General features: G+C 32.1%; 3 protein-coding genes across 3 annotated transcripts; 2 read left to right on the top strand and 1 right to left on the bottom strand.

Annotated features, from left to right (window-relative positions):
* Positions 1-3203: 3203 nt before the first annotated feature.
* On the bottom strand, positions 3204-5871 carry LOC132046492 (anthocyanidin 3-O-glucosyltransferase 2-like). Its single transcript, XM_059437173.1, has 2 exons — positions 4770-5871; positions 3204-3869 (listed from the first exon to the last, which is right to left on the bottom strand). Exons 1-2 carry the CDS (start codon positions 5660-5662, stop codon positions 3305-3307), a joined length of 1458 nt encoding a protein of 485 aa, XP_059293156.1. The 5' UTR covers positions 5663-5871; the 3' UTR covers positions 3204-3304.
* A 698-nt stretch (positions 5872-6569) lies between these two features.
* LOC132046400 (anthocyanidin 3-O-glucosyltransferase 2-like) lies at positions 6570-9063 on the top strand. Its single transcript, XM_059437057.1, has 2 exons — positions 6570-7507; positions 8417-9063. Exons 1-2 carry the CDS (start codon positions 6606-6608, stop codon positions 8955-8957), a joined length of 1443 nt encoding a protein of 480 aa, XP_059293040.1. The 5' UTR covers positions 6570-6605; the 3' UTR covers positions 8958-9063.
* Positions 9064-11703: 2640 nt separating this feature from the next.
* On the top strand, positions 11704-16148 carry LOC132047199 (probable aldo-keto reductase 2). The gene is made up of 5 exons (XM_059438190.1): positions 11704-11949; positions 13850-14047; positions 14598-14770; positions 14837-14939; positions 15555-16148. Exons 1-5 carry the CDS (start codon positions 11740-11742, stop codon positions 15891-15893), a joined length of 1023 nt encoding a protein of 340 aa, XP_059294173.1. The 5' UTR covers positions 11704-11739; the 3' UTR covers positions 15894-16148.
* The last annotated feature ends 1236 nt before the right edge of the window (positions 16149-17384 follow it).

The following is a 17384-nucleotide window of genomic DNA, read 5'->3' as shown; positions in this document are numbered from 1 at the left end:
ATGAAAAATAATCCTCACCTACTTTTAGATAAGTGACTGTGGCATTTTTTTTTTTTTCTTTTCTAACCCCTACTAATTCATTTCTATTTTCTTGGTAAATTAATGAAAGCAGAACTACCTGTGAACTTGGAAACATAATAATTAAAATAAACTTGGAAACATAATAATTAAAATACATATATTCATGAACTTGAGTTAGTAAACCAAATGCAGCTTAAAACATACGCACATAGCAGGACAATTTAGATTATTCTAACCCCTTAATAAATGAATTTCATGAATTCAAACCTCGACACATTAAAGAATGAAAAGAATGTTACTCATCCTAAATTTGACACGCCTTTAGACTAATCGGTCAATAAACTTCGAATACTAACTGATCAACAGTTTAGTAGGCATTTGATCATCGAAAATCAAGTATCTTTCACTCTATTTAAAAATTTTATGATGAAGTTGTGTTTGGTTATAATTTTTTGCAAAGAATATTTGATTGCCTGAATGTACTAAAAGTGAAAACAGGATTTTAGTGTTTTCTAAATTTCAAATACAACTTCAAGCTGTATTTTTAATGGTTAAACGTTGATTTTCAAATAAAGTGAAAAAATTCAGAAAAAAAAGTGAAAAATACTCATGGCCCAACTAGTCTAGTGCAACGTGTCAACTGAATCTAAACAAAAAAATTATGCGAGATATGGGCGCATACTCATTTTTAACCTATCATTTTAAAAATATAGTGAATTCCATTACAAACTCTTAAAGTTATGATCATAATCAAGTTAAAATTCTGAATCAACTTCGATATCTAATTAATAAAAATAAATAAATGGGGCTTATAGAATTTTCAAGAACCAACAAACCGCGTGGCAAGCTTTGTCGAATAGTACTTACGTGGGCCCACTAGGTGGTTGATGAAGTGTTGACTGTTTGTTGGTGAGTCAGCAATCTCCTACTTTTGCTTTGATTATTTATTTTATTTATTTATTTATTCCTTTCCAAATCTCACCTGCTTTCTGCTTTCACTTAATTAATTAAAATATTAACATTAATGGAGATATGATTACTCCATCTAATTAAAAAAACTATGCACATTATCTTTGTCTAGTTCAACTATTAATCAATGAAGATTGTATATTCTAAGAATAAGAATATTTCCTTTGATAACATGTAGGTTAGACCATTCAAATTAGTTGGAGGTATGTGATTAAAATATAGGAAAAAAACTCAAAGTAAGAGCCAAATCACCAACATGAAATTTGTTGTGATTTTTGTATCTACCTCTGGTGGTTATGGATATATATAGTTGCAAGTTTCATGATGATATTTACAAATTGAGAATAAATATACAGTTATATTGTTCATTTGATTAAATCAACTAGCATTATTTAATTTTTAATTAAATAGGTGTCAACTAGTTGTGTGATATAAACGAACAACAAAGAGAAAGAAAAATAGCAAGAATGCAAATCGAAAAGTAAAAAATCTCCGGTGGTGAGCGCTTTTTATTTATTTTACAATAAGTCTTACATGATTAAAATTTGAATTATTGTACGTCTGCACCCCATCATCATGAGCTAGATCTGACGGTTAGCCAAGAAAAGAAAATAATGAGAGTGCAAAAGAGAAAAGTAAATGATCTCTGATAGCGAACGATTCCTCCTCTAATAAATTTTATGCAACACAAATTTAAATTAGTCAGACTAATGGTACCGGATATCAAATGACTATACCAAACGAGGCGAGCAACACGAGACCTTACCCCATCATCATATGAACTAGATCTAAGGGTTTGCCGGATCCTGACTCATCCCATTATCACTTGGAGTGTGGCAAGATAAATATTGAGATAATTTGGAAACAAATCCGAATTAATCAGACTAGTAAATTACAAATACATATGAAATGGTTAAACAAAAAAAGGTTCACTCATCTACTCTGACCTATTTTTACTTGTTAATTTCAACACCCATTTCAAATAAGAAAAAAGAGGGGCGGGGGAGGGGGGGGAGGTAATATGGATCTTTTGAAACACAACAAATATTTAAAAAGTAAAATTAATCATACTTACTCAGAGAAAAACTTGAAGAACGTCCTCAATCTGTCAAAGCTCTCCCTCTAGCTAATAGAAAATAATCAAATATAACACATCATAAGCGTATTTAAATAAGAAAAAATTTGCATTATATAACAGATGAGTCAATAAGAGAAGAGTAGTGAATATTGATATGAATGAATTTAAATATAGATTGACTTTAATGTTGAGATATAGTTTTGTCATTATAATCCTAGGCTTAGCATTTAATATATCAGTGTAATCTTTGACCATTTCTCCTCCATTATTTTCTTAAGAGATGACTATATAATTTACTATTTTCATCTATAGAATAGAATCATCATGAACTATTTCATATTCTTCGATGCAAAAGGTTGAAAAGTTGCGTTCTACAGTTTGTACGACTTTCTCATTTGTTTTTTTTTTTTCTTTTTCTGAAAATAAATAAAAAGTACTAACTTTTATTGAGGAAAACAAAAGTTAATCATGCATTGAAAATTTTGGGGGTCGGTTTGGACTTTGGTAGATGTAGTAATGAGGTCTAACAAAATCTACACATAAAACGCTGCATTATTACTGTAAGGGATAATTCCACTTTTGTACTTTAATTATTGATGAAATCTGAGTTTTGTTCTTCTCATATTTGGCTAAGTATATCCAAATGTAATTAACTAAACTACATGTATTTTTTGTCCCTTTATATAGAAAATATGTGATTTATACTATTATTAGAGCTAGATTACCTTCGGAAGTATAACAATGCAAATTTAACATAATCAGTCGATAATTAAGTGGTATAGCATTTAATAATTCGTTAAATTTGTGAAGTCTCGTAGTTAGAGGGATCAAAAGTGCACATATCAATTAATTGAAGATAAAATGTGCTTAACCAGAAATCACAAGGACCAAAATTAAAATTTAATATATACGAGGGACTAAAAGTGCTAATTTCCCCTTAATATAGTGGTGGTTATTATTTTCATTTCCTCATAATTTATGCAATATCAATAATTAATGCGATTAGAACGTGGAATACGAATATCAACAATATATGGATTAAAACATAAAAATGACAAAAATTTCCCTAATAATGGCAAAAGAACTTTTATGTTATTTAAAAAGCAAAACATATTATAAATTACACATCATATACATGAACCAAATTCCAAATTGCACATTGTTTATTAATTCTGATGTACCAAACCAAACATTCAATAACACATCAATCTTTCCATTACAAATCTATATGCATTACTAATCTTTGCATAATTCCTCTTGAGGAAGGTGGGTGAGTACATCCTTAATTAAACATCCAAGAGAGTTATGAGATGATCCTCCTTCCTCCATTGCTACTCTACTCTTCTCCTTCATTCCCTTAATTTTTTTCCTTACTTCATTCTCTTCACTTTTTCTCATCAACCTTAATAAACCACATTCAATTTCGTCAGCACTCACTATATCAACTTGATTATTTTTCCCCTGAAAACTAATAACATAGTCCATTTTTATCTCCTCACCAAGTCCTAATTCTTTCACCAACAAGAATGCATTCATTTGTTGTTCTGCATAGAGTGGCCAAGTTGCAATTGGCACCCCAAAATGTACACTTTCTAGTATTGAATTCCACCCACAATGGGACACAAATCCTCCTATTGATGGATGAGATAAAATTGCTACTTGTGGTGCCCATCCTATAATTTTTCCTATTTCTTTTGTCCTCTCCAAGAATCCTTCTGGTAACACTTCTTCATAGTTTTTGTAATCACTTGGCATATCAAACTTCCCCTTTGGTGGAGATCTTCTTAAAGACCACAAGAACCTGTTTGAATATAACAATAGAATGACAAAATTAAAAGAAAGACTTAAAAAGGCATGAAAATAATCTTCTCAAAAGAGATATATACTGGATGTAAGTTGATTAAGAAAATACAAATAAATTCCATCAGGAACGACAATATTGCATGTATTATATTGTGGTGATTGTTAGCACTAGCCACCCACCACCGTTACCGTAACTACTGATCACTCCATGCCATTACTACCATCAGCCACCACTATATATCGCTAACCACCCGTATCAATCATCACCATCATTAAAAGTTATCAGTATCATCTGCCACAATCATCAGTTGCCACCATCAACCACCAACGTTAACCACTACTATCAGCTACACCATCATCACTATCTACTGCGTACCCACAATCACCACCATTAACCAATACCACCACCAACAACGTCCCCAGTCAGTTGGTATATAATTTGTAATTTATATGAATTTTATATTCATTAATTTTTAAATTAAATAAAAACGAGTTTTTACATTGAAATATTGAAAAAACAAATATTTTTAATTATCTAGTATTCATATCTTAATACAACATCTAAATATTTATACGTATATTCAGATTCAGACGTTATAATCGTAATGAAAATACTTGAGCCCTTAGCGGACTAAAGTTTATAAACCCCTTTGAAGAAACTTTTTCCCATATTCTAATGGAATGTATCCCACTTGACAAATACTACAAACTAGTGACGACTCATAACCAGATGTTTCAGGTTTAAGTTTTGAAAAAGTTCCTAGTAAGGAGAGGTTTCTCCCTTAAACAAAGGCTCCATAAGCGAATTCCGATCGAATTAACCTAATTATGGCAGGTGAATTCCGAATGTCAAATGATTAAAAAGAACCAAATATCACAAAACTACAACTAATAGTACCTGTGACCACAATGCTCCAGTGCAGTTGCTATTTCTTTGATCTGTTCTGCTTCAAAGCTTCCCATACTACCAAAGCACAAAAACACTACAGATGAATCCGGCTGTTCATCCAACCAATTTATAATGATTTTAGCTTCTGATATACTATTTCGACCGTTACCATTTTCATTAAAACTTATTATTGGACCAACTGGATAAATTTTTGGAACAATCTTAGAATCCAATAGAGCCTGAAGACAAAACGATTCCAGCTCGAAAAAAGTGTTAATAATAATGGCTTTAGTCTCTTTAAATCGACGAATTCCATCAAGGAACAATGTTGACGAGGCGAGTCTTGAATCTAATAAATGCTTAGGCAAAACTTTAGTAGGACATGGATTTTTAAAACCCAAGATTGATAATTCTTCATTAGAGTTTATATACTTAGACGTGTCTAAATTTTGTTCTTTTCTCAGGTTTTCGAAATGAAGACATAAGCCAAGGAAAGCAGCATTCGAGGAAAAGAATATATAACTCGGGACATTTAACTCGTTGGCTATGTCAATCATCGAGGTACAAAACATGTCAAGAATGAAACCGGAACAAGAAATGTTTTGAACATATTCTCGTACGTTTGATTTGTGTCCATCGATGAAATCATAGAGGAACGTCTCAAGGTTACTCAAGAATCCAGAAGATGTTTTTTCGTCTAGGGAGACATCGATGAATTTCAAACGAGGTTGAGAAGTGAGAGATTGAATGAAGTTTTGAACGCCAAATTCTAAGGGAAGTTTCATTATGAGGACGGATATGGAGATGTTTTCATCTCTATTTAGGACGAGTTTTGCAAATTCGATGGCTGGCACGAGGTGACCCCATCCAGCTAAGGGAACGAAAACTAGCTCGGATTTCATCGTCAAAGAGGTTTAAATTATTATATGTTGCTAGTATATTTATGCTCAGTATGAGACTTGATGTTTGTTATTTAAAAAATGTTCAGTGCGGGCATAGTAGAGTTTATAGAAGTTTCTCATCACTAGAAATTGATAGAATGTTACAGCAATTTTGACAAAAGGAAAGTTCAAGTGTACATAAATCTAGAATTTGGATAAGTCCTCTGTAAGAAAAGTATTGGAACGTGGCAACTTAACTAGCAACTAGCAAGACAACAAGCTAAATTTCAACACATTATTGATTATCCTGTTTTTAATTTAGAATCAAACCAGAAATCATTTTGTACGTAACAATCATCCTCTATAACAATATTTTATCATAACAATCATATTTTATGTGGAACTGATCATTCATGTTATGTTATGTTACATGTTATTCTATAATATCATTTCACTATAGCAATCATAAAATATTAAAACAAACGATACTTGATAATAGAGAGGTTTGACTGTAGAACCAAACTGGTCTCCATCGCCTCTGGGTCAAAGATAACCTTAGAACTTGTCTTTCCAGGTGTAAAGAAGGCATTGCTTAGTACACCTACAATTCGATAAATTCGCGCCGAGTAAAACAACTAATAGTTAAAAAAAAAAAATATCTACCAATGAAATATTTTTATTCTTAGAGCTCAAACTATATTCATATCCAGTCAAACATTGGACAACGGTATAAAATGAAATGGAAGGAAAAAATAATGTACAAATGAGTTTCCGCTCACGTTCATATGAGTGTCACTATCCATAGACTTTTCTTACCTAAAGACATTGAAAAAATTCTAAATACATGTATTCTTTGAAGTTTGAAACTTCAAATTTCCATTTATCAACTTCTATTCATGAGATACTTATATAAACTCTAAACACGCCTCTGCCACACATAAATTAACAAAAATACTCCATCACCATGAAAGAATTAATTTTCATTCCTTTAGCAGGAATAGGCCACCTTGTATCAGCCATCGAATTTGCAAAACAAATTCTAAACAGAGATGAAAAAAATCTCTCCATCTCTGTTCTCATCATGAAACTTCCCTTAGATTTTGGTGTTCAAAATTTCATTCAATCTCTTACTTCTCAACCCCGTTTGAAATTCATCGATATCTCCCTAGACGAACAAACGTCTTCTAGATTCCTCAATAACCACGAGACGTTCCTCTATGATTTCATCGATGGTCACAAATCATACGTACGTGAATATGTTCAAAACATTTCTAAAACAAGTTCATGTTCTGCTTTCATTCTTGACATGTTTTGTACCTCGATGATTGACATAGCCAACGAATTTAATGTCCCGAGTTATATTTACTTCGCTTCAAACGCTGCTTTTCTTGGCTTATGTCTTCATTTCGAGACCTTAAGAAATGAACAAAATTTAGACACGTCGAAGTACTTAAACTCTAACGAGGCATTATCGATCCCAACTTTTAAAAATCTTTGTCCTGCTAATGTTGTGCCTGAGCATTTGTTAGATTCAAGACTTGCTTCAACGTTGTTTTTTGATGGAATTCGTCGATTCAAAGATACTAAAGGAATTATTATTAATACTTTTTTCGAGCTTGAATCATTTTCTCTTCAGGCTCTATCGGATTCTAAGATGGTTCCAAAAATTTATCCGGTTGGTCCAGTGGTTAGTTTTGAAAAAAGTGGTCATTGTCGAAATAATTCAACGGAAACTGAAAGTATTATTAAGTGGTTGGATGAGCAGCAAGATTCATCGGTTGTGTTTTTGTGCTTTGGTAGTATGGGAAGTTTTGAAGCAGAACAAATTAGAGAAATAGCAACTGCACTGGAGCATTGTGGACACAGGTACTGTTGAAGTTTTTATATTTATGGGGCAAGTGGTATACCCCCACATAGTATACTTTTAACATAGCGTACTGTGTACATACATTATATTATATATGTGTATATGTAGTATGTACCACCGAAAGGTGTGGTAAAATGGTAAAGGTTTCTTCATTATAAACCACAGGTGTCGTGTTCGAGCCTGGTGAATCAAGTCTTATTCGGCACGGCACCAAAACCCCCATAATTGGGATTTTTAAGCAAAGCCAGATTAGTTAGGCCAAAAACCACTATACTACTTTTTATAAGGTGCAAATTTGAATTAGTCGAATGAGTGAGTTCTGGACATTGAATTAGTCAGGCCAAAACCTCATGTACTGATTTTCTATGGCATACATTCTAGTCTGTGCAAATATATATTATATTAAAAGACCTGGACTTACTTTGTTTTAAGTAAAAGTTTCACTTTTATTTTAGTTTACATGATATTCAATTAATTTTAAAATTTAAATCAGAATTCTGAATAAAAACAGATATGTCTATTTGTAAAATAAAGTATCAATTCAGATTTGGCCTGTCTTTGTTCTATAAATACAGAAATTCTTCGCGAAGTGCATATAAAAAAATTATGGACCCAAACAAAACATATAGGATAATAAAGGTTCATATAACACTCCAACCATATTGGGATTAAAGGATAGTTGTTGTATATAAGCTTTATTGTATCTTGAAGTGGCTTGCCAATATATATCTTCAAGGAAAGTTGTCTTCACATATATTGTTCGGAGTCTCCAAAAATATTGTCATGCTCGTATTGGATCCTTCAAATTGCACCTGTGGGCATTTTTTGAAAAGTCCGAACAACCTAGATTTTCACGCCTAAAAAATGTTTCTTTAATTCTGTTTTATTCTATTGTTATTTTCAAACAGGTTCTTGTGGTCTTTAAGAAGATCTCCACCAAAGGGAAAAACAGATATACCAAGCAGTTACAACAACTATGAAGAAGTGTTACCACAAGGATTCTTGGAGAGAACAAAAGAAATTGGAAAAATAATAGGATGGGCACCACAAGTAGCAATTTTATCTCATCCATCAATAGGAGGATTTGTGTCCCATTGTGGGTGGAATTCAATACTAGAAAGTGTGCATTTTGGTGTGCCAATTGCAACTTGGCCACTCTATGCAGAACAACAAATGAATGCATTCTTGATGGTTAAAGAATTAGGACTTGCTGAGGAGATAAAAATGGACTATGTTGCTGATTTTGAGGGGAAAAATAATCAAGTTGATGTAGTTAGTGCTGAAGAAATTGAAGGTTGTTTATTAAGGTTGGTGGTTAAAAGTGAAGAGAATGAAGTTAGGAAAAAAGTGAAGGAAATGAAGGAGAAGAGTAGAGTGGCAATCGAGGAATGTGGATCATCTTATAATTCTATTGGACTTCTAATTAAGGATGTAATCACTAATATTTAGTTCTTAACATGAAGGAAAAAAGCAACGATATTATATTTGAGGAGATATGTACTATTATTAGCTGATAGTAGTGTCCAACGATATTAAAGATGTTAACTCTCTTATAGTGTAATTGATTATAGCAAGTTATTTATTGTATTCTTACCTAACCAAATTAAGATTAGTATAGACATTTACATTGTTATAAATCATCTTAACTGCTATAATGAACTTAGGGGCAAGCTAAGGTGAAATGTAGCAAGTACTACTTTAATTGTTGTACCTTGTGTTTAGCGACAATTTTCATGCATTTACCGACGTTTTGTGATACAAAACTTTTTAAATGAGCAAAATGAAGACAAGTCTAAGTACGCAACTAATGAGAAATTATCAATCCTAGTTATGTCTTAACACTTATTAGATACAATCATCCTCTATAACTATATTTCAAAATTTTCTACTAATTTCAAAATTTATTAGAGACTAATAAAATTATGTGATACAAGTATAATTTCAAAAATTTAATTTGATGAAAAAACTTATTTACTCAACATTTCAATGATCAGTGACTATTCTTTTATAAATCCACAATCATCCTTTATAACTATATTTCACTACTCAAAATTTTCTTCCCGACTAATTTCTTATTTTATGTAATGTTATATATGTGTTCATTATAACATCATTTACTCTCAAATGCAGTATTATTTTTAAATTTTAATTTCAAATATTATGTGACAAAAAAAAAAAATTAAAAAAAGTGCAACCCACCTATTATTTGGAATTTCAAAATTTAATTTTGATAAAAAAAACTTATTTACTCTCAAAATTTCAACTGTGCTACGTAAATTAGTACAGAGTGACTATTCTTTTTAACTAAATCTAACCAAATAAGTCCAAACAACCTGCTAGTCAAACTTTGGTCAACATATCCGACTATGCCTCAGCTCACTTTGGTCAAATAAATCAATTTAGATAGTACTGTACCATTTTACCTGACTTTTTTAATTTTAGGAAAACAATATAAACTAATCAAACTAGGACCAAAGAACAATATCAAATGACTAAGTCTTGCAACCTCGCAAAAGAAACAAAATTATGATTATTTTATTGGTGGCATTTCCTTATCACAAGAAAAAAGAAAAGTCAAATTTTGTAAGCTCGACTATCAAAATTGACTTTGAAAGAATTATTTAATTTGAGAATTATGAATGTAGAAGCATACTGAAGGTCTAGAAAAAGAGAAAAACTTCTAGGAGTATATGTACCACACTAAGTATAATAAAAATATAATTATAAAAAGACAAATTAATTATTAAAAAAATGAAATATAGGAGTATGAGTGTCTGATTTTAAAATACAAAGACGTGTATCCAAAATTGAGTCATATATGTTTAGACTAGATATGAAAAGCCCGTGCATAGCATAGGCCCAACAAAATATTATTATTTTCTGCATTTTATGTTCTTACGTTAGTTCTGTTATCAACAATATACGACTTGATAAGTTTGATCTATAATAATTTGATGATGAAGAGACAATAAAGCAAAGTTGCTTTTCAAGTGAACCAATTAGTTATTTCGATTGTTGGTGATTCACTTGAGACAATTAAAGAGTTACAAGATGCCAATAACTATAACTATAGAAAAATAGTTAATTTACTACTATAACTCAACATGATATTATGATGTTCTACTTCTGCTTCTCCTTTTTTTTCGTTGCTGTTCTATGATAATGTCAACTTGAGTTATGATTTTGACGTTGCACCCTTAATTCCAAATTTAATATCATCTTGTTAAATTTTGATTCCGGAAAAAAAAATGTCGAAACACCATTTATACTTTTGTAGTTTTCAAAATATAAAGTAAATGCATTATGGGTTTGAAATGTTTAAGAGCAAATAGGGAGAGTATTAAACTTGGAAGAACACAGGAAAGAAAAGAGTTAATTCCTTGTATGGTCATCGAAGTTTAGAGAATTTCCTGCAAAAGTCACTTTTGTTTTATTTAGGACAATAAAGTCATTCAAGTATCACTATTTTTCTTAAAAAGTACTTACACACACCTCAAAAGCCTCATTCTCTCCTAATTGACATGCCATGTCACTAAAGCCCCATTTTTTTTAATTTTATAATAGACATATTTAAATCATCAAACTGATTTAACTAAATTTATTCAATATAAATTGTTACCAACCCATGGATAAGCAGTCTAATGTCATAGTAGACAAGTTGAGGGTAAAAATGCAAGGACAATTATGACAAAGCGTTCCCAAACTAGGCTAGAACATGCTTTATTAATGAAAACACAAAGCACATAATGAAATCAATTAGTAAAAAATAAACGACCATAACGAACTCAAATAGTTCATAAAAGTGTTAATTATACAAAACACTCTTGTAATATGACTCAATCTCGGATACACCCCTATATTCTGAAATCAAATACTTATATCCCTTATACTATGAAAATCCCACACTTCCACCCCTTATGAAGGATGTACGATACTAAGTATATTAAAAATACAATTATAAAAAGACAAATTAATTAATAAAAAAATGAAATATAGGGGTATAAGTGTGTTTTTAAAATACAAAGACGTGTATCCAAAATTGAGTCATATATGTTTAGACTTTAGTGTAAAAAAAAAGTGATACACAGAACTTCAGGAGCCTAACTGTAACTTCCCTAAGACTTTTATGAACTTACAAATGCAATTTTTCTTCTGGTAGAACTTTTTTCTAGTTATATAGACCACAAAGTAGTAAGAACTCAGTATTTCAGAATTCAGACAGTCGGCAAAAATGACAGTACCGAGAATTAAGCTTGGTTCCCAAGGACTAGAAGTTTCCAGGATCGGGCTGGGCTGTATGAGTATGTCTGCCAATTACGGCCCGCCCAAGCCCGAGCCCGAAATGATCAAAGTACTTCATCACGCAATTGATAGTGGAGTGACTTTCCTTGATACTTCTGATGTCTATGGACCTCTCATCAATGAAATCCTTATTGGCAAGGTGAACATCTTTTTTTATTTATACTCCATGAACATGTATCAATTTATGTAGAACTTTTTTTCTAGTTATATAGACCTAAAGTAGAAAAAAAAAAAAAAAAAACCAAGGAATGACATATTTTTATAGTTAGTAGTAATTTAATTTTAAATTTACCTTTTTACCTTTAGTTAAATGGTCTTTAGCGCACAATTTATTTTTACACCACAAATTTTAAAAGTCGGCGGACTTGTTCTTCTGTCCTAATTTATTCGAATTTTAAGGGTCAAACAGTTTAATTTTGATCTTGACTTCGATATAAAATCTTTTAAGTTTTTTGAAATAAAATTTATATAATTAAAACTACATAAAAAGTTATGTAAGTCAAAAGATATATGAAAGAATTACTGTCAAAGAAAGTCTTATTTGAATCTCGAAAGGTGCAACATAAATTGGGATAAAGCGAGTAGTAATTGCAAGTGCTGCATGATTAGTTGCACCTCCTGCTGTCTTTGTTGTACCTTTCTGATCCTATTGTCTTTTATATGTTCACTGTGCAAAAAAGAATGTTTATGATAAATTCTCTGAATTTTCAGGTTTAATTGAGGTAAAAGTAGATATCTTTAGTTTCTTTTAAGTTTATATGAAATTTATTTAATGATTCTGTTGAAAAAGTGTGGGATTTTTTTTAATATAAGGGTGTGGTCTAACATAGGCGGATTCAGGATTTAGTTTATATTGGTTCAAATTTTTAGGCTTTTGGCATTGATTTCAATATATTTGTTAAGTTACGGGTTCATATTTACTATTTGTTGCACTTTTATTGAATTGTATATATAAATATATGCTTCGTGTAGAAAGTACTTGGTTCACATGAATCCGTTTGTGTAACGGTTGATCTGCGCCTGTGGCCCAAAGGGTCAATGAATTGGCAGTTGAGGCTAAGTTAATGTATTATGCTTTTTAATTATTGTCATTGCAATTGCAATTACTGCATAAATTAGTTGTACTTCCTATTTACTTTTTTGTACCTGTCTGATCCTATAGTATTTTAATTGTTAACTGAGCAAAAATGAATGTTTATGATAAATTCTCTGAATTTTCAGGTTTAACTGGGGATAAAAGTAGATATCCTTAGTGTTTTTGTAAGTTCAAATGAAATCTAATTAATAATTCTCTTGAAAGAGTATGGATAGTATCAAAATTATAAGGACTATATTTCATTCTAGATTTGAGTTCAAATTTGCAGTGTTAAATATTTTGACCTTAGAGTGTGTAAATATATATTCTTTTCTGCAATCATGGTATACGTTAGAAATTACATAGCAAAAAAATTTAATTTTCAATGGAAGTCATAAATAAGCATGAAAAAGGTATTAATAAAGAGAGGCACATATAATGGTCAATTACAATATAGGTTGCTCTAGTTGTCAATTTTTCAATGTTATCATATGGGTTAGAATTGTTTATGCTTAATGTGAATACACATTGTACTTGTTCATCTGATACCATGGACGCTAAACGCTCTATAAAGTCGACCATCATATGGTCATTTTGTTTTTTGAAATCTTACATTTTGACGCTAAGTAGCACTACTCAATTTTGTAAAGTAGGTCCAATGCATATAAAAATTGAGAAAGCTTGTCAGATATATGCTTAAGTCACCCAACTGAGTGTATATAAGTTGCACCATTTAGGTGTGATTAATGAATGAAATTTGATTTGTTGAAATTGGTTTGGTTCATTTTATTGTAACGTCGGTCCAAATCTTTTTCTTCTCTGTACTTGATTAAAGTAAAACTTGGAGTAGCTCAAACTGATAAATCTTCCAGAGACTCGAATCTGTGTTCTTGTGAATCTATGCTTTATATTTTCTAAGAGAGTCTATAGATATGTTCATGTTAAACTTCCTGATTTTATGTAGGCTATTAAAGGAATAAGAGAGAAAGTGCAAATAGCCACCAAGTTCGGTATACGTTTTGAAGATGGAAAAAGGGGCATTTGTGGTGAACCTGCATATGTAAGGGCTTGTTGTGAGGCCAGCTTGAAGAGACTGGACATCGACTGTATCGATCTGTATTATGTCCATCGTATCGACACACAGTTGCCAATTGAAGTCACGGTTTGACATCTTTGCTCCAAAGTTTTATTTTGTAGTTTCTTATTTCATTGGTCGTAGCCTATAGATTCAAATTTTTCCCTAAGTTTGCCATCCAAAAGTACTACTTGTACTTGGTTTGATTGGTAAATCATGCATGTTTTATGTGACACACCTTTTTTAAGACTATGGTGCTCTCCATTTGGCTTCGTTTTCTTTCACGATCTTTTCAGTAAGTCGTTTTACAAATTTCTTCAATTTATGGTAAACACTTTCATAACAAGTCATTTCTAAAATACTTATAATTGGAAATGAATTTCAAGAGAACATAGTTGTCCCAACATTTGCGAAGTTTCATACCTAGTTAATTAAGTGATGCCGTTTTGTTATGTAGTTTCTTGGAATTTGGTTGTTGTTTTGGCAGTCAGGTCGTGTGATTTATGCAATTATCTGAAGGTAGTAATTACAATATTATCTATGTGTTGCACAACAGCGGAATCTGCACTTATCATTACCATATTTACCAAATTGTGTTATATTCCTTCTGATAATGCTTTCATAATACTGTTGTAAGATGGGAGAACTGAAGAAACTGGTTGAAGAGGGTAAAATCAAATATATAGGTTTATCTGAGGCTTGTGCATCAACAATCAGAAGGGCCCATGCTGTTCATCCAATAACAGCTGTTCAGATGGAATGGTCTTTGTGGACCAGAGATCTGGAGGAAGAAGTTGTTCCAACTTGCAGGTAACATATCTCTTTGCTTCGAATTACTAGAAAACAAGTGTTTGTTCTGATACTTCTCATTTTCAGAGAACTTGGCATAGGTATCGTCCCCTATAGTCCTCTCGGACGAGGGTTCTTCTCAGCAGGCGCAAAGTTGATTGAAAACTTGCCTGATGGAGACTTTCGCAAGGTAGCCACGTGAATCATTGTCATCAATATCATGTAAACTTAACTGTTTCGCATTGTTATATTGTCTTTACATAGAAGAAAGTTGTCTCGAAATACTTACAATTTCTATGGGTAGATACAAACTTTGCTAAAAATATGACATATGGCACAATGGAAGAAAAAGAACCGTATAAGTGATATCTAGTAGTGGAAAATAGGATTTAGTCTTGTTAAGAGAACTTCTAACATTGTTAAAATTACTATTAATAATATTTATATATATATATATTTTTCTCTTCTCTTTTTATCTTGTTGATGACTACATGAGTTGAACTTAAGTGGAGAAGTGAGGATTTGATGTGGTCCATTCCAACTTATTTGCGGTTGAGGCGTAGTTGTTGCAATTATTTGACTAGTTTCAGGAATAATGCTTCTAAACTTTCAACTTGCCTTTCGTTGAACATCTCTTGAGATGCATCTGGTGTCTGATTTAACACACAATCTATCAAGATAAACATTTCGGCACAACCACCTCTTTTGGCGCCCTGAAATTTATAGCAATTTAATGTTTGCATCAATGGAATCTTTCTATTTCAACTGCAACATTAATCTATTATTTTTATTGTTTGGTCTGTAGAGTTTCCCTAGGTTCATGCCGGAGAATTTTGAGCATAACAAGCAAGTATTTGAAAAACTCAATCTAATGGCTGCAAGGAAAGGATGCACCCCTTCACAACTAGCATTGGCTTGGGTTCTTCACCAAGGAGATGATGTATGCCCTATACCAGGCACTACCAAGATTGAGAACTTCAATGAAAACGTCAGAGCCTTATCCGTAAAACTAACTGCAGAAGACATGAAAGAGCTCGAGTCGTATGCCTCTGGTGATGTTGTCAAAGGCGATAGACATGTGTACATGTCGTCTACTTGGATAAATTCAGAGACTCCGCCATTGTCCTCCTGGAAATCTGAGTAGGGGTTTGACATCTTTCTGACTTCCTATGAAAAGCTCAAACTCTCCAAAAGTATTGTTGCACCAGTGTTTGTATCCTCCAATAATGCACTATGCGAAATCCAACACAAACTCGGCGACATTTTTGAAGAGTCCGAATAACATAATTTGGCTTTTGTAAATGCATTCATATGTATTTATGAGGCGAGACGTATGTCATTGGTTGCTCCGAAGTCCTAAATGATTTGGTATTTTATGCTACCAAAACCTTTGAACCTACTTTCAAATTAGCTTTCGTACAGGAATACTCATCTTTAAATTCACCTTAGTTTTCTATGCTGCTAGAATTAAATTTGTTGGTTGATGATTGAGATATGGGGCGTGTACTTATTTTCAACTAGAAGAATACTTTTGTACTTTATATCCCTGATTGAATTTTTACTGGTGCTGCATAGAAGGTGTAAGGTGAAGAGATAATAAAAATTGAAGGGGAAAACGACCACCAAACTATAAAAGCAAAAAAGAGACAATGCTATAGCAGGTTCTAAAATTATAGTATTTGAAGCTGGATGCGGCTCAAATTTAAGACAAGTCTCTGCAGAATCATTATCCATCCTAAAATGGATGTCAAGTTCTTGAACACATCCTTAATAACACATCCACGCTACCAGCATCACCAATTTTAGTTCCAACTTGCGTTAATATCCTCATATTTTCCAATTTAGAGGATTCTTCAAATATCCTCTGTTTCAGAATCGATAAAATCATAAATCTTAACATGCCTTAATTTTTTCATTTTCCAAAAAAATCGCGGTAAACTCTGTAGGCCTAGAAAAGCCCTTCATTATTATAGTTTCTAAAGAGCGCAGATGTGATTCTGGATGAAAATGGAATTCATCTGCGCAAACGGAGAGATAGTTCAGGTGAATTAGCGGTTTCAATGTAGCTGACGACATTGAAAGTCATAGAGATAATCAAATTAACTTGTTGTGCACCTGTGTATATATTGTTTGGTAGCTCCTTTTTATTTGTTTTTAACAGTCATTTGCACCTATTTGATGTATTTCTTTATTTAAATTCTGTCTGTAGCAATTATCCTCAGTCCTGATATATCATTGTCTAGTTTACTAGGACCTTGAGAAAGATGGTGTAGACTAAAAAAAATTGTTTTGCAGTAAATTGCAACGTTTAATCCAAAGATAGATTCCTCCAAAACATTTGGTATCCACTATCAATACAGCTTTTGTCCGGAAATACATCCTTAAATTCGTCAAAGTTTTCAATGCTGCAAGGCATTTTACATGGAATTCCGCGAGTGTTTACGGGGCCAATTTAAACTAATTTGAGGTGTCTAGATGTGCATTCTCAAAGTTGGTGTGTTTACTGGTCAGTTAAGTTGTCTATATTATGCCTTTTAAATTTGTTAGGTTGATGATTGGCAGGTGTACTCAACCAGAAAAAAAGCTTTTGTACTCGTATACGTTATCAAATTCTGCAGGTGCTGCATAAAAGCTG

Source organism: Lycium ferocissimum, chromosome 1 (genome assembly GCF_029784015.1).
Source record: "Lycium ferocissimum isolate CSIRO_LF1 chromosome 1, AGI_CSIRO_Lferr_CH_V1, whole genome shotgun sequence".
In the NCBI taxonomy this organism is placed as follows: domain Eukaryota; kingdom Viridiplantae; phylum Streptophyta; class Magnoliopsida; order Solanales; family Solanaceae; genus Lycium; species Lycium ferocissimum.
This window is presented reverse-complemented; position numbering and strand designations above follow the sequence as displayed.